The 19697-nt window shown below is 37.1% G+C and overlaps 1 protein-coding gene across 1 annotated transcript in view; it reads left to right on the forward strand.

The window, feature by feature from the left end:
• The first annotated feature begins 259 nt into the window (after positions 1-259).
• The window catches only part of CD2 (CD2 molecule), a 355405-nt gene continuing 335967 nt past the window's right edge, over positions 260-19697 (forward strand). The window contains exon 1 of the mRNA XM_053705123.1: positions 260-333. Coding sequence (XP_053561098.1) covers positions 270-333 — 64 coding nt within the window. The 5' untranslated portion in view covers positions 260-269. The remainder of the gene's footprint in view (positions 334-19697) is intronic.

Raw genomic sequence — 19697 nt, forward strand, 5'->3', positions numbered from 1 at the left:
GCAAGCATCTGTTAATTTCATGGTGTTTCAGTGGGACAATCTTTGACTTTTACAAAATATTTGTTATTTTTTGGCTAATTTATATTAGTGAGACCTTTATAAAGAATACATTTTCCAGCACATAACTTCTCTCTGCAGTTGGTTTTGGACTTTCAGTTTCTCTGTTCCACCAGCAGCTATACCGTGTGGTTTAGTGACATCCCCAGCCGTGTGACTCTCATCCCTGCTCTGTGCTAAGCAGGTCACACAGTCACTGTTCTCACAAGAGGATGCAGTCTCAGGGGACCATGCACACGACAGTATTTGTGGGACTCTGGCTTCTTCTACTTAAAGGTAAGGAGGGTCCATATACTGTACTAGTTTGTGTTTAAGGGGACAATATAACTTTATCATATACATATTATATCAGCAGTTACAATATTTTGTATTAACAAATTAAGTTAAATATCTTTGTTATACTAAATTTAACAGCTGGACACATAAGAACAAAAGAGTGCCCATATAAAGATACATTTTAAATGTCCTCTTTTAGACCCATTAAAACCTTTAAAGGGACCTTAAAGACAATGTTATATACACATGGTATGTATGAGTGATTATGGAAGCCATTGCAATTGATCTGTGTACAAAACAAGGGTGGGTCACCATTGACCACTTGTTTTTGGGCAAATAACCATTTTTGAACTGCGGCCGGTATTGTTAGTGTGTTTTTTCTGTTATCATAATGTCAAAATGCTTCCAAAACTCCAAATCATTACCAAAAACAACACAACATAGTTATCTGCATCGAGAGACAAATGCACAGAACTAGCGACAAATAAAATAGTAATTATAGGGGTTTGGTGATTACGTCACAGGTGAGGGGTCTGTGTATTGATCCCTTTTTATATTGCACAGTGATGCTAATAGATTATCCCTTGTGCTCCAGAACTATATAGATACGTGTGTATGTCTCAAGTGATTGGATCAGGGGCATTATCGCTACAATGGGTTTATTGTTTCACTGATTTTATTAGTGTATAAGTGAATGTTATTATTATATTAATTTAACTGTTGGAGCAGGTGGCATCTGTGTCTGTCTATACACAAAAATAATGTTATATGGGAAATAAATGAGGGAGGTTGACAATATGTTAAAAAGTTTGTTGTGTTTGAAAAGTGCAAATTGTCCGAGTAAACGTGTTGTTAAGTATCGAGATCTAAAATGTGATAAAAAAACAGGACTGGCACGTGTTACGTATAGGGCCCTATTCACTAAAATGTGATAAAAAAACGGGACTGGCACATATTACGTATAGGGCCCTATTCACTAAAATGTGATAAAACAAAGTGCTGCCTATAAACAAAGACAATGTGTCTTATTAGCGACTGTTAACTCTTGTGATCAACCCATATATGTGTTAAAGGGACAGTCTACTCAATAATTGTTATTGTTTAAAAAGATAGATAATCCCTTTATTGCCCATTCCCCAGCACGGTTATATTAAAGGGACACTAAACCCAATTTATTTATTTCATGATTCAGATAGAGCAGCAATTTTAAGCAACTTTCTAATTTACTCCGATTATCCATTTTTCTTCTTTCTTTTTGCAATCTTTATTTAAAAAGCAGGAATGTAAAGCTTAGGAGCTGGCCCACTTTTGGTTCAGAACCTGGGTTACGCTTGCTTATTGGTGTCTAAATGCATTAACATGACATAAAAACATGAATCTCTCACATTCCAATGTTCCAATGTTCTTCACATAGCAGAATATGTTATATTTATTCATAAATACATATTTATACATATATCTGATTTTTTTTGCACAAATATATATGTTTACCATATCATTATATATAGGTATGATATATAAATAGGTATATATGGGAACATATATTTAAATACTTATTCCCTTATGTGAATAACATTGGAATGTGAAATATTTACAGTAAATACATAGTTAAAAACTTGATAAAATATAATGATTGCATAATATGTTTTTACATGTTTTCATCTACTTAACCACAAAGGGAATGTACTTCTATATATGACAATATATGTGTACATATGTATTTATGTGTTTATATGTCTGTAAATACAAATATACACATAAAAACACATATACACACATATAAATACATATACACACATATAAATACATATATACACACATATAAATACATATACACATATAAATACATATATACACATATAAATACATATACACACATATAAATACATATACACACATATAAATACATATATACACATATAAATACATATATAGACACATATAAAAACACATATATACACATAAAAACACATATACACACATATAAATACATATACACACATATAAATACATATACACAGATATAAACACATATACAGGTGGCCCTCGTTTTACAACGGTTCAATTTACACCGTTTCAGAATAACAACCTTTTTTTCCAGTCATGTGACTGCTATTGAAAAGCATTGAGAAGCAGTGCATTTATTAAAATAGCTAGTAGGTGGAGCTGTCCGCTTGTGTTGCAGCAAAGCCAAGCAAGCTGAAATTAATCAGTTTAACCAGACCTGAGCTATCAAGCAGATTTTAAAGGGACAAGATCTTCCTGTCTATAACTCAGTCCAGATTGGAATGCATAGAAAGAAAAATGCAAGTGAAGTCTGTGTTGTGTGATTATTTTATTAGGTTTATAATGCTGTTTAGCAAATGTTTTTGTTCATTTAGCTTAGTTTAATGATATATTCTATGTTGTGTGATTATTTTATTAAGTTTATAATGCTGTATATCATTTAAAGTCTTCATTCCAAAGCTTTTAAAATAATGTATTAGATGTTACTTATGACAATTTTGAGAGGGGCCTGGAACCTATCTCCCTCACTTCCCATTGACTTACATTATAAACTGGGTTTCAATTTACAACGGTTTCGATTTACAACCATTCCTTCTGGAACCTAACCCCGGCGTAAACTGAGGGCTACCTGTACACACATATAAATACATATATACACATATAAATACATATACACATATAAATACATATACACGCATATAAACACATATACACACATATAAATACATATACACACATAATACATTTACACACATATAAATACATATACACACATATAAATACATGTATACAAACATATAAATACATATATACATATATAAATACATATATAGACACATATAAATACATATATACACACATATAAATGCATATATACACATATAAATACATATACACACATATAAATACATATACACACATAAAAACACATATACACACATATAAATACATATGTACACAAATTTAGACATATATACAAATACATATACATCTTTAGACATCTCTATGCAGGGCTGGCTCAAGACATTGTGCTGCCTGGGTCCAAGAATGAAATGATGCCCCCAATAGTAAAATTACTGACTAATATATCAACGCATTAGTTTGGCCTTACTAAGTCTGCATGCAACCAATGCTTATGCACAATTGTGCAATAAGTGGGAAGGAAGTTAGAGTTATATCCCTGCTCCACCTTGAATGCCCCCCCCCTGACTGATTCTATGGGGCCGATTTACTATTGTGCGAGTGGACATGATCCGATATTGCAGATCATGTCCGCCGCACATCGATAAATGCTGACAGCATACGCTGTCTGCATTTATCATTGCACCTGCAGTTCTTGTTAACTGCTAGTGCAATACCTCCTCATGCAGATTCGCGGCCAATCAGGCGCTAGCAGGGGGTATTGGATCGTGTTGATTTCTGGCGATGTCTGTCCGCCTCCTCAGAGCAGGCGGACAGGTTATGGAACAGCGGTTTTTAGACCGCTGCTTCATAACTTGTGTTTCTGGTGAGCCTGAAGGAGCATCAAGCTTCGTACGGAGCTTGATAAATATGCCCCTATAACTTTGTGCATGAAACTGTTATGCTGCTGGGAACAGTGATGGGGGGGGGGGGGTGCTGGCAACCATTGGCTCAGGGGACATGTGTAACCCAGTGGTACAGATATGCCCCTTACAAAAAAAATATTCAATATTAAAAAAACAAACAAAAAAACAAAATAACACAACGAAAGCAAAATGTATATGAAATCAGAAGAAAGGGCAGTCTAAAATTGCATTTCTTATTAGCCCAAAGACTCCAAACAAAAACCATGGCCCCCCTACACATGCTTGTTGTATGCGCCGTGCCTACACAACAAATCCCAATCAAAAGACATGGCTACTGCACACTTTATGCCATCCAATTGATCCAGCTGACTAGGACTAGGGTGTAGTAGGCACTCAATTTGTTTTTTCAAGTTATAGACATGGTGGAAATTTCCACTTTCCACTAGTCCCATATTTATAAAAAACATTCATACATATATACATACACACACACTCATACACACACTCAAACACACATAAAGATATACACTGACAGATACACACACACACATACTCATACACACACACACTCATATACACACTCATACACACACAAAGATATACACTGACAGATACACACACACACATACTCATACACACATACTCATACACACACAGATATACACAGATACACACATACTCATACACACATACACACATACTCATACACACATACTCATACACACACACTCATACACACACAAAGATATACACTGACAGATACACACACACACATACTCATACACACATACTCATACACACACAGATATACACAGATACACACATACTCATACACACATACTTATACACACACAGATATACACTGACATATACACACACACATACTCATACACACACAGATACACACACACACACACACAATCATACACAGACAGATATACACTGATACACACACATACTCATACACACATACTCATACACACACACTCATACACACACAAAGATATACACTGACAGATACACACACACACATACTCATACACACATACTCATACACACACAGATATACACAGATACACACATACTCATACACACATACTCATACACACACACTCATACACACACAAAGATATACACTGACAGATACACACACTCATACACACACTCAAACACACATATACTCATACACACACACTCATACACACACACTCATACATACACACCCATACACACACAAAGATATACACTGACAGATACACACATACTCATACACACACACTCATACACACACAAAGCTAAATACTGACAGATACACACATACTCATACACACACACTCATACACACACATACTCATACACACACACTCATACACACACAAATATATACACTGACAGATACACACACATACTCATACACACACTCAAACACACACAAAGATATACACTGACAGATACACACACACACATACTCATACACACACAGATATACACAGATACACACATACTCATATACACACACACACACAAAATCATTAACAGACAGATATACACTGATACACACACATACTCACACACACACACACACATTCAATCATACAAACACAGATATACACTGATACACACACATACTCATACACACACACACACACAATCATACACAGACAGATATACACTGATACACACACATACTCATACACACACACACACATTCATACACACAGATATACACTGATACACACACACATACTCATATCACACACACTTATACACACACAGATATACACTGAAATACACACACACACACATACTCATACACACACTCATACACACATAGATACACACTGATGCACACACTGATACACACACATACTCATACACACACACACACACACTCATACACACACAGATATACACACACACATACTCATATCACACTCACTTATACACACACAGATATACACTGAAATACACACACACATACTCATACACACACTCATACACACATAGATATACACTGATACACACACTGATACACACACATACTCATACACACACACACACTCATACACACACAGATATACACTGATACACACACACATACTCATATCACACACACTTATACACACACAGATATACACTGAAATACACACACACACACACATACTCATACACACACTCATACACACATATATATACACTGATACACACACACATACTCATAAACACTCAGATATACACTGATATACACATACATTTTAATAAACAGACAGATATGCACAGAAATATGGACAAAATGCAGATAATAACCTATTGTAAGAGGCAATGTGACTGCACTACATAGTATAAACAGGTGATATAACACGACTTTGCCCACAGCCCCATGTTAGACATACACAAAGGGGGATATTTATCAAAGCGTCAATCTCAGTGCATTCGCCGGCATCAATACGCTCGCCAGACATCGCTGACGCGGATCCACATACAATCCCCTTATTTATAAACAAAACCATCAAAAATGCACATCAAGTACAGCGCGATGAGCATCGGATTGTTGTTAACTAACAGTCATCGATGTCATGGTTATTCGGGTTTTTCCCAACTTTATTTATACCATTTCATTACTGTCCATGAACAAGCACATTTCTTCAAAGCTAATCTTTTAGTTTTCATCTGTTAATGTCCAAGAAATGAGATACCTGAACAAACAACATATCATAGAAAGTTATTTTTCTATTTATTTGTTATACAAAAAAAAAATCTGTTATGATACTTTCACATAAATTAATGTGTATTTGTATGTCTAGAAGTCATGGTATGCTTTTATCTCATATTTTTTTTATAAATGATTATTAATGCTAGAATTTGTACATATATTTTTGCACATACTTGTGTGTGTGTGTATATATATATATATATATATATATATATATATATATATATATATATATATTTATATTTATATATACACACACATAGTAGATAACATAGAAGAAAAGGTTGAAAAAAGACCATCGAGTTCAACCTATACAAATCTAAAATACTTACAAAAAGCTCCAGTTAAGATTAAATAACCACACTAAACGGTGACCCATTTAATACTAGCAATCATATCCATGAATTTTGTTTGTGTGTGCATGTGTGTGTTATGTCAGAAATTTTTTGCAAACATATTTACACGTCCCTAAATTCCTTTTTTTGTTGTCTTTTATATCTCTGTGTTTATTTATACCACTATATTTATATAGTGTAAATGTATTATTATTCTGAGCAGGAATAATTGTGAATATAACATGTAATCAGGGTATCATATGTATTTATTTGCAATCAATCGATTGATTGGAGAGCTGGGCCAGTTTTCTCTTTGTACATGTGTAACCCCTCCTGATTGCAATCTAGTTTTAAAAACCACCCCTACACAGGTGTTATAAAATGGGCTGGCATATAAGATGACATTTCTTACTGAAAAAGAAATTCAAGAGAAGGAAGAAATACACTGAAAATAGCATGACAGTAAAGAGGTGATTTTAATTTCTGCTGTATCTGAATCAGGATACGCATGATCGCATATACGTGCCCCTGTCCACTGCAGCTCGCCTGTGGCAGTCTGAATTCTCTTGGAGGATTTCAGCATTGCACACTAGCGCTATTTTGTGCTCGCATGCAATCCCGCCCCCTGCCCGCGCACAGCCAATCACGCGCGAGCAGGAGCTGTCAATCTCCTTGGTCGGAAAAGACCGGGGAGATTACATTTTGCCAAACAAGAGGTGGCAAAGAGGTTAGCAAAGCAGCGTTCTGGTGACCGCTGCATGTTAAATATGGCGTGCAGGTTCTCGTGTGACAACCTGCAGCCATAGGGGCTCAAAGGCTGGTGAAAGTCTTTGATAAATCCACCCCTTACAATGATTGAAGTCAGGACTGGAGCGGTCTGCCTGGTTCTCATGATAACTAACTCAGGCACTGAAATGCCACCCCTTGTCAAGTGCCACCTGGGGCCGTTGGACCCACTTTGTTCCATGATTGAGCCGGCCCTGTCTCTATGTTAAAGCCATGAGACCTCACCTGAGACCTCGTATCTTTGAGCCTTTACAGCTTTTAAGTGCAATTTTTTAAAATCATTTTTATTAGACAGTGCTTTTATGAGTTTAACTATACTGTGTAACATATTTTTGATGTGTTTTGTGACACTTTTTTGTTTCTGGAAACAGTTAACTAGAGCTCTGAGGTTGTGAGTTATCTTCAATTGCTCTCAAGCGATCGCATTTATTTTCAAATTATAATACGAGTGAAAAACCTGACGCGCACAAACAACCGCGATAAACCCCTTATCGCTTGTGTGTAACTGTTAGATCTCCACTAGTAATCTGGCCATTTATCTCCTTTGCTGAGGCCAAATAGGAACCAATATAAGTTCTCCTGCCCTGGTCTTGCAGTCATTGAGTAGCATGTTGTGGGGTTGGGACCTTTAATACAGCTGGGGGGAACTTCTGCTTTTCCAGGGCAGTGGAAAAAAGTCTAAATATTCAGTAGTAAGTTACCTTTAAAAAGCGCATAGAATATATTTGCAAAACCCAAATCATATTATTTTTCTTTGCATGATCAAAGGGACTTGAAACCCAAACCTTTTCTTTTATAATTCAGATACAGAATACATTTCTAGACAACATTGCAATTTAGCTTCATTTTCTTGGTATCCTTTGTGACAGGAGCAGCCAAGGACATGAGGTATACAGTATATGTACAGCCACTAATCTGAGTTGAATATCCCTTTAAATGTGTGTTTCTGAAACTGGTGCTGTTTATTGGATACATTGTTTTAACACTTGAAGTAAAATGCTGACACCCGTGATCGAGAAAGTAAAAAAAAAGTGCATAATTCCTCCATACGATAACTCACAGGCCCTGATGATCAATACATTGTCAGACCCACGAGAAATTGCCTTGTTGGCATTGCCAATCTTGCAATCTGTGGGTCTGGCATTATATTCATAGAAAGTGGGCGTACCTCTCTGTTCCGACGAGTGACGATGAGTTTCTCATAGGAAATAATAGGGATTGCAGTCTCAGCAAAAGTCTGACAACATCACCAGTTATCTGAGATCTCGGTGAGGGGGGGGGGGTGTCTGTATTTAAAGACTGTGCGTTCGGTAAAACCAATACTTGTGTCTGTGTAGTAACAAATAATACATATGTAGACTTACACTGTACATGCTATAGATTTCTCACACTGGAAATTCTCGCCACTGAAACGCTGGAGAGACTGATATGCTAATAAGGTGCTTCTAACATGGAGGGCGACGCTTTGAATATTAGAAACTCGTCATTAAAATACAGTTTGCTCCCACAGAACACTTATATATTCTCTATGGCCTAGATTTGGAGTTTGGCGGTAAAAGGGCTGTTAACGCTCCGCGGGCTTTTTTCTGGCCGCACCATAAAATTAACTCTGGTATCGAGAGTTAAAACAAATGCTGCGTTAGGCTCCAAAAAAGGAGCGTAGAGCATTTTTACCGCAAATGCAACTCTCGATACCAGAGTTGCTTACGGACGCGGCCGGCCTCAAAAACGTGCTCGTGCACGATTCTCCCATAGGAAACAATGGGGCTGTTTGAGCTGAAAAAAAACCTAACACCTGCAAAAAAGCAGCGTTCAGCTCCTAACGCAGCCCCATTGTTTCCTATGGGGAAACACTTCCTACGTCTGCACCTAACACTCTAACATGTACCCCGAGTCTAAACACCCCTAACCTTACACTTATTAACCCCTAATCTGCCGCCCCCGCTATCGCTGACCCCTGCATTACACTTTTAACCCCTAATCTGCCGCTCCGTAAACCGCCGCAACCTACGTTATCCCTATGTACCCCTAATCTGCTACCCCTAACATCGCCGACCCCTATGTTATATTTATTAACCCCTAATCTGCCCCCCACAACGTCGCCGACACCTACCTACACTTATTAACCCCTAATCTGCCGAGCGGACCTGAGCGCTACTATAATAAAGTTATTAACCCCTAATCCGCCTCACTAACCCTATCATAAATAGTATTAACCCCTAATCTGCCCTCCCTAACATCGCCGACACCTACCTTCAATTATTAACCCCTAATCTTCCGATCGGAGCTCACCGCTATTCTAATAAATGTATTAACCCCTAAAGCTAAGTCTAACCCTAACACTAACACCCCCCTAAGTTAAATATAATTTACATCTAACGAAATAAATTAACTCTTATTAAATAAATTATTCCTATTTAAAGCTAAATACTTACCTGTAAAATAAATCCTAATATAGCTACAATATAAATTATAATTATATTATAGCTATTTTAGGATTAATATTTATTTTACAGGCAACTTTGTATTTATTTTAACCAGGTACAATAGCTATTAAATAGTTAAGAACTATTTAATAGCTACCTAGTTAAAATAATAACAAATTTACCTGTAAAATAAATCCTAACCTAAGTTACAAATAAACCTAACACTACCCTATCAATAAAATAATTAAATAAACTACCTACAATTACCTACAATTAACCTAACACTACACTATCAATAAATTAATTAAACACAATTGCTACAAATAAATACAATTAAATAAACTAGCTAAAGTACAAAAAATAAAAAAGAACTAAGTTACAGAAAATAAAAAAATATTTACAAACATAAGAAAAATATTACAACAATTTTAAACTAATTACACCTACTCTAAGCCCCCTAATAAAATAACAAAGCCCCCCAAAATAAAAAATTCCCTACCCTATTCTAAATTAAAAAAGTTACAAGCTCTTTTACCTTACCAGCCCTGAACAGGGCCCTTTGCGGGGCATGCCCCAAGAAGTTCAGCTCTTTTGCCTGTAAAAAAAAACATACAATACCCCCCCCCCAACATTACAACCCACCACCCACATACCCCTAATCTAACCCAAACCCCCCTTAAATAAACCTAACACTAATCCCCTGAAGATCTTCCTACCTTGTCTTCACCATCCAGGTATCACCGATCCGTCCTGGCTCCAAGATCTTCATCCAACTCAAGCGGGGGTTGGCGATCCATAATCCGGTGCTGAAGAGGTCCAGAAGAGGCTCCAAAGTCTTCCTCCTATCCGGCAAGAAGAGGACATCCAGACCGGCAAACATCTTCTCCAAGCGGCATCTTCGATCTTCTTCCATCCGGAGCGAAGCGGCTGATCTTGAAGACCTCCGGCGCGGATCCATCCTCTTCTTTCGACGTCCAACTGAAGAATGAAGGTTCCTTTAAGGGACGTCATCCAAGATGGCGTCCCTCGAATTCCGATTGGCTGATAGGATTCTATTAGCCAATCGGAATTAAGGTAGGAATTTTCTGATTGGCTGATGGAATCAGCCAATCAGAATCAAGTTCAATCCGATTGGCTGATCCAATCAGCCAATCAGATTGAGCTCGCATTCTATTGGCTGTTCCGATCAGCCAATAGAATGCAAGCTCAATCTGATTGGCTGATTGGATCTGCCAATCGGATTGAACTAGATTCTGATTGGCTGATTCCATCAGCCAATCAGAAAATTCCTACCTTAATTCCGATTGGCTAATAGAATCCTATCAGCCAATCGGAATTCGAGGGACGCCATCTTGGATGACGTCCCTTAAAGGAACCTTCATTCTTCAGTTGGACGTCGAAAGAAGAGGATGGATCCGCGCCGGAGGTCTTCAAGATCAGCCGCTTCGCTCCGGATGGAAGAAGATCGAAGATGCCGCTTGGAGAAGATGTTTGCCGGTCCGGATGTCCTCTTCTTGCCGGATAGGAGGAAGACTTTGGAGCCTCTTCTGGACCTCTTCAGCACCGGATTATGGATCGCCAACCCCCGCTTGAGTTGGATGAAGATCTTGGAGCCAGGACGGATCGGTGATACCTGGATGGTGAAGACAAGGTAGGAAGATCTTCAGGGGATTAGTGTTAGGTTTATTTAAGGGGGGTTTGGGTTAGATTAGGGGTATGTGGGTGGTGGGTTGTAATGTTGGGGGGGGGTATTGTATGTTTTTTTTTACAGGCAAAAGAGCTGAACTTCTTGGGGCATGCCCCGCAAAGGGCCCTGTTCAGGGCTGGTAAGGTAAAAGAGCTTGTAACTTTTTTAATTTAGAATAGGGTAGGGAATTTTTATTTTGGGGGGCTTTGTTATTTTATTAGGGGGCTTAGAGTAGGTGTAATTAGTTTAAAATTGTTGTAATATTTTTCTTATGTTTGTAAATATTTTTTTATTTTCTGTAACTTAGTTCTTTTTTATTTTTTGTACTTTAGCTAGTTTATTTAATTGTATTTATTTGTAGCAATTGTGTTTAATTAATTTATTGATAGTGTAGTGTTAGGTTAATTGTAGGTAATTGTAGGTAGTTTATTTTATTATTTTATTGATAGGGTAGTGTTAGGTTTAATTATATCTTAGGTTAGGATTTATTTTACAGGTAAATTTGTTATTATTTTAACTAGGTAACTATTAAATAGTTCTTAACTATTTAATAGCTATTGTACCTGGTTAAAATAAATACAAAGTTGCCTGTAAAATAAATATTAATCCTAAAATAGCTACAATATAATTATAATTTATATTGTAGCTATATTAGGATTTATTTTACAGGTAAATTTGTTATTATTTTAACTAGGTAACTATTAAATAGTTCTTAACTATTTAATAGCTATTGTACCTGGTTAAAATAAATACAAAGTTGCCTGTAAAATAAATATTAATCCTAAAATAGCTACAATATAATTATAATTTATATTGTAGCTATATTAGGATTTATTTTACAGGTAAGTATTTAGCTTTAAATAGGATTAATTTATTTAATAAGAGTTAATTTATTTCGTTAGATGTAAATTATATTTAAGTTAGGGGGGTGTTAGTGTTAGGGTTAGACTTAGCTTTAGGGGTTAATCCATTTATTAGAATAGCGGTGAGCTCCGATCGGAAGTTTAGGGGTTAATAATTGAAGTTAGGTGTCGGCGATGTTAGGGAGGGCAGATTAGGGGTTAATACTATTTATGATAGGGTTAGTGAGGCGGGTTAGGGGTTAATAACTTTATTATAGTAGCGCTCAGGTCCGCTCGGCAGATTAGGGGTTAATAAGTGTAGGCAGGTGTCGGCGACGTTGAGGGGGGCAGATTAGGGGTTAATAAATATAATATAGGGGTCGGCGGTGTTAGGGGTAGCAGATTAGGGGTACATAAGTATAACGTAGGTGGCGGTCGGCAGATTAGGGGTTAAAAATTTTAATCGATTGGCGGCGATGTGGGGGGAGCTCGCTTTAGAGGTACATAGGTAGTTTATGGGTGTTAGTGTACTTTAGGGTACAGTAGTTAAGAGCTTTATAAACCGGCGTTAGCCAGAAAGCTCTTAACTCCTGCTATTTTAGGCGGCTGGAATTTTGTTGTTAGAGCTCTAACGCTCACTTCAGAAACGACTCTAAATACCGGCGTTAGAAAGATCCCATTGAAAAGATAGGCTACGCAAATGGCGTAGGGGGATCTGCGGTATGGAAAAGTCGCGGCTGTAAAGTGAGCGTTAGACCCTTTAATCACTGACTCCAAATACCAGCGGGCGGCCAAAACCAGCGTTAGGAGCCTCTAACGCTGGTTTTGACGGCTACCGCCGAACTCTAAATCTAGGCCTGTGTATGCAATCTTCCTTATTAATAAAGAACAAAAAAAAAAACACCTTACTTTTAAACCTATAGGAGTGTGGGTGAGTGTGGGTATATTACACATGTTTATACAATATTTTATTCATATGTATTTTATTATGTAAACTAATAATATTTATTTTAAGTCTTTTTAAATCTTCTTTCTAAATTAAAAAAAAAAAAAAAACAAGTCAAAGGCAAAATACACACTTTGTGAAATGATGACAAGACATAAAATATATATTTTGCATTATACAATAAAATGTATATACATAAAACATTGTATCATATCCCCAGCTCCTATAGGTGTGTTATCACAATTCTACTACAGTACTGTATTAACAGGGGAGGGGGTTTGGTGACACATGTAAATTATATTACCATACAATGCAGTGTAAAGGGATTTACATTACACCTGCAATGTTAGTGGTTATGCTGCTTTGAAAATATTATCGGTATCAGAAAAGCTTCACCCACAGAGATGTACAGTAAGTTACCTCTTGCCGAGGCTGAATACAAACACTAATTTCAGTCCTTTAGAACCTTTCCCAGGCAACCTATATCCCAAGACCAAACCCTATTGTGTATATTACCACTTGATTGGGCCATAGGCATCTATTTATCAAGCTGTCAACTTACCTGCATTCAACGGCACCAATACGCTTGTCTAAGTTCGCCTAACATTGCTGCCGTGGACCGGAATGCGCTCTCCAAAATTACCAAAAAAGCTGTCAAAAAGCAGCGCACCAAGTACGGCGCAATGAGCAGCAGACTGTTGTTAACTAACAGTCATCGATCTCGCTGCTCTTCGGCTTTTTCTCAGCTTTATTGGTAAACTGTCACTAAACACCCACACTATACTATACTGTTTTACCCCTATCCCGCTGCTCATGGACCCCGTTGCAACTAAATAAAGTGTTTAAGCCCTAAACCGCTGCTCGCGGAGCCCACCGCAACTCTAATAAATGTATTAACCCCTAAACCGCCGCTCACGGACCCCGCCGCAACTAAATAAAGTGTTTAACCCCTAAACCGTCTCTCCCGGAGCCCACTGCCACCTACATTATATTTATTAACTCCTAATCTGCCCCCCCTACACCGGCACCACCTACATTATATTTATTAACCCCTAATCTGCCCCCCCCTACACCGCCGCCACTATATTAAATTTATTAACCCCTAAGTCTAACCCTAACACCCCCTAACTTAAATATAATATAATAAATCAATAAATCTAAATAAATATTCCTAGCATTAAATAAATTATTCATATTTAAAACTAAATACTTACCTATAAAATAAATCCTAAGCTAGCTACAATATAACTAATAGTTACATTGTATCTATCTTAGGGTTTATTTTTATTTTACAGGCAAGTTTGTATTTATTTTAACTAGGTACAATAGTTATTAAATAGTTATTAACTATTTAATAACTACCTAGCTAAAATTAATACAAATGTACCTATAAAATAAAACCTAACTTAAGTTACAATTACACCTAACACTACACTATAATTAAATTAAATCCCTAAATTAACTACTATTAAATAAAATTAAATAAAATTATCTAAAGTACCAAAAAACAAACACTAAATTACAGAAAATAATAAAAAAATTACAAGATTTTTAAACTAATTACACCTAATCTAATCCCCCTAACAAAATAAAAAAGCCCCCCCAAAATAAAAAGGGCCCTACCCTACACTAAATTACAAATAGCCCTTAAAAGGGCCTTTTGCGGGGCATTGCCTCAAAATAATCAGCTCTTTTACCTGTAAACAAAAGTACAAATCCCCCCAACATTAAAACCCACCACCCACACAACCAACCCTACTCTAAAACCCACCCAATACCCCCTAAAAAAACACTAACACTAACCCCTTGAAGATCACCTTACCTTAAGAAGTCTTCACCTAACCAGGCCGAAGTCCTCAACGAAGCCGGGCGAAGTGGTCCTCCAGACGGGCAGAAGTCTTCATCCAAGCAGGACAGGAGAGGTCCTCCAGATGGGCAGAAGTCTTCATCCAGACGGCATCTTCTATTTTAATCCATCAGGTGTGGAGCGGCTCCATCTTCAAGACATCCGACGTGGAGCATTCCCCTTCTTCTGACAGCGACTGTAGAATGAAGGTTCCTTTAAGTGACGTCATCCAAGATGGCGTCCCTTCAATTCCGATTGGCTGATAGAATTCTATCAGCCAATCAGAATTAAGGTAGGAAAAATCCTATTGGTTGATGCAATTGAAGTTCAATCCTATTGGCTGATCCAATCAGCCAAAAGGATTGACCTTGCATTCTATTGGCTGTCCAATCAGCCAATAGAATGCAAGCTCAATCCTATTAGTTATATTGTAGCTAGTTTAGGGTTTATTTTATAGGTAAGTATTTAGTTTTAAATAGGAATAATATATTTAATGCTAGGAATATTTATTTAGATTTATTGAAATTATATTTAAGTTAGGGGGTGTTAGGGTTAGACTTAGGTTTAGGGGTTAATAAATTTAATATAGTGGCGGCGGTGTAGGGGGGGCAGATTAGGGGTTAATAAATATAATGTAGGTGTAGGGGGGCAGATTAGGGGTTAATAAATATAATGTAGGTGGCGGTGGGCTCCGTGAGCGGTGGTTTAGGGGTTAAACACTTTATTTAGTTGTGGCGGGCTCTGGAAGGGGCGGTTTCGGGGTTAATAAGTATAATGTAGGTGGCGGCGGTGTAGGGGTTGGCAGATTAGGGGTGTTTAGACTCAGGGAACATGTTAGGGTGTTAGGTGTAGACATTACCATAGGAAACAATGGGATATCGGGCAGCAGCGAACATGAGCTTTCGCTGCTTTCAGACTCCCATTGATTCCTATGGTATCCGCCACCTCCAGGGCGGCGGATTGAAAACTAGGTACGCTGGGCCGGAATAGTGGCGAGCGTACCTGGTAGATATTTGGTAACTAGCAAAAGTAGTCAGATTGTACCGAATTTGCATTCGGAACATCTGGAGTGACGTAAGCATCTATCTGTGTCGGACTGAGTCCGGCGGATCGTATGTTACGTCACAAAATTCTACTTTTGCCGGTCGGTAGGGTTTGATAACTAATGGGAATCAGGCTCGCCACAAATACGCTGCGGAATTCCAGCGTATTTGCAGTTGACGGCTTGATAAGTAGATGCCATAGTCTCTCCCTTGTATTAATTCTGTTATCTAAATACATTTCTGCTTGTAATCAAGTGTTTGGAAATAAACAGGTTAGTTATAAAATAAATCTAAATTATATGAAACTATTAGTTGCACAAGGATATGAATTAATAGATAAGTAAAAAAACCTACATTCAAACATCATGATGTGGCCGCATATCTTTTGCTAATGCGATTATTTAAAGGCAGCTCTCCTTATAGACTGACTGGGCTAGAAACAAGCAAAAAAATATCCCCAAATTGCTTTACAATATTATAGTGTAGGAATTCTGATTGGTTGGAATCCCGGACATTTTGGTAGCACCACAATTTCCCAGAACTAGATCTGTCCCTGGAGTTGTCTCCCAATAAAGTTTTGTCTTACCAAGTAAAATAGAAACTTGACACCAGCGATTGCACAATTGTCTGCCAGGTCTTTACTGAAACAGAAATTTAAGTCTTTAATAATTCAGACATAAATTACTGAACTTTCTAATATACTTCTATTATCAAATTTACTTTATCTTGATATACTTGGCTGAAGAACATGATCCTGAGCACTTTATGGCTGGGGGGTTTACAACAATATTTATAACAATCGTATACATTTTTTGCAAACACTGACTAACTAAAGACAAGTGCACACTCCTCAGTCTGTCCGAACCATGAATGTTTAATTTTGAGTTTGATTTACATGTTCATTTAATTAAAAAAAGAAAAGAAATAAAAAGATAGCTGTGGTCAGATGTTGTGCACATAAAGGGACACTATATCTCTATTTGGCATAGTCTATTCTTTAGTATCACTGAGCCAGCACTGACTGTATCACTAAAGTTCACTTGACACTGAAGCCACAAATGATTTTTTATTAAAGAGTTTGACACCCACATGACTTATGTTTGCTTTTTTTAGTATAAATACAGCGCAGTTATCAATAAGCTTTTCTCCTTCGTGAAAATTAATAGAAGTCTAGAAATGATTTGACTGGCACAGAATAATCTCATATCTATCCATTGCCATCTACACTGTGTAGAGTAGCTTTCTAAATTATTTTTATAGATTCTACATCCTATGTGAAATTGTATCTGAACCCATAACCATCTGATCACCTACAGGGTTCCCAGTAGTTTTTATAAGCTTTGTGCTCAATGTTTTTTGTTACAGACATGTCCTATGACAACTTCAACTTCATCTCTCATCTTTCCAAAAGACACCATCTGCTTAGTACTTGTCTACACAGATAAGTGGCTTCCTGTGGCTCATGAGTGTCAGAAACTCAGAGTTATGATGTTAGTAAATGAGCAAATAAATATAAAAATATACATTTTGATTGGAAACAAGGATGGGCCATTTTGCACCCTTTTAGTAAGGAAGAACTGCTGTGGTTGTACCCTCAATGGATCATAGTTACCCCTTAAGGAATTAATATCTACCATTTAGGAGTAAATAAGGTTCAAATATATTTCAAGCTGTCAAAAGGTCCATGGGGTCAATTTATCAAGCTCTGAATAAAGCTTGATGCCCCTTGTTCTGCTGTTCCATAACTTGTCCGCCTGCTCTGAGGCGGCCGACAGAAATCAACCCGATCGAATACGATCGGGTTAATTGACACCCCCTGCTAGCAGCCATATAATTTATGCACCTGAGCGTTATTATTTCCCAAGATGGTAAACAGTTATTTTATACTTAGGCTACATAGAGTTTTTCACAGTGATCTCAATTATTTAATGAACACGTAATTTGCAAACACACAAAATGAATGTAACATACATGTTGTACAGCAAAATAGTTAATGCTCAATGGTTGTTGTTTGTATTCAAGAAGTGGACATAACAACAAAAAATACTTAACAACCCATATCTTTACTGACTCTGTGCTGCTGGTTCTAAACAGCACACAAGCACTTAATTAACATTGTAATGTTTATATTTAGATCATCAAGATGGTAACTCTTACACATAAAGCAAATATGTTAACTTAAATTACAAAGAAAAACTATCATTTTAAACTCTATAAAATAAACAAGAGCTGTTTAAGAGCCAATTTTTAAAAAATAAACTAAAATTGTGACCGTTAGTCAGTCACATACATGAACATTGTGTACCACGCCATCTATTGGTTTAAAGTTTCTAGACACTGTGTAACACAGCGCCATCTATTGGTTTAAAGTTCCTAGTCACTGTGTAACACATCACCATGTAATGGTTTAAAGTTCCTAGACATTGTAACAGCGCAATCTATTGGTTGAAAGTTCCTGGACATTGTGTAACACAGCGCCATCTATTGGTTTAAAGTTCCTAGTCACTGTGTAACACAGCACCATGTAATGGTTTAAAGTTCCTAGTCACTGTGTAACACAGCACCATGTAATGGTTTAAAGTTCCTAGACATTGTAACAGCGCAATCTATTGGTTGAAAGTTCCTGGACATTGTGTAACACAGCGCCATCTATTGGTTTAAAGTTCCTAGTCACTGTGTAACACAGCACCATGTAATGGTTTAAAGTTCCTAGACATTGTAACAGCGCAATCTATTGGTTGAAAGTTCCTGGACATTGTGTAACACAGCGCCATCTATTGGTTTAAAGTTCCTAGTCACTGTGTAACACAGCACCATGTAATGGTTTAAAGTTCCTAGTCACTGTGTAACACAGCACCATGTAATGGTTTAAAGTTCCTAGACATTGTAACAGCGCAATCTATTGGTTGAAAGTTCCTGGACATTGTGTAACACAGCGCCATCTATTGGTTTAAAGTTCCTAGTCACTGTGTAACACAGCACCATGTAATGGTTTAAAGTTCCTAGTCACTGTGTAACACAGCACCATGTAATGGTTTAAAGTTCCTAGACATTGTAACAGCGCAATCTATTGGTTGAAAGTTCCTGGACATTGTGTAACACAGCGCCATCTATTGGTAGAAGGTTCATCATCAATATGTGTACCGGTAAAAAAGACTAATTTGCATATATTTTGCATAGGGTGAC

The sequence above is a fragment of the Bombina bombina genome, chromosome 3 (assembly GCF_027579735.1).
Source record: "Bombina bombina isolate aBomBom1 chromosome 3, aBomBom1.pri, whole genome shotgun sequence".
NCBI classification, from domain to species: Eukaryota; Metazoa; Chordata; class Amphibia; order Anura; family Bombinatoridae; genus Bombina; species Bombina bombina.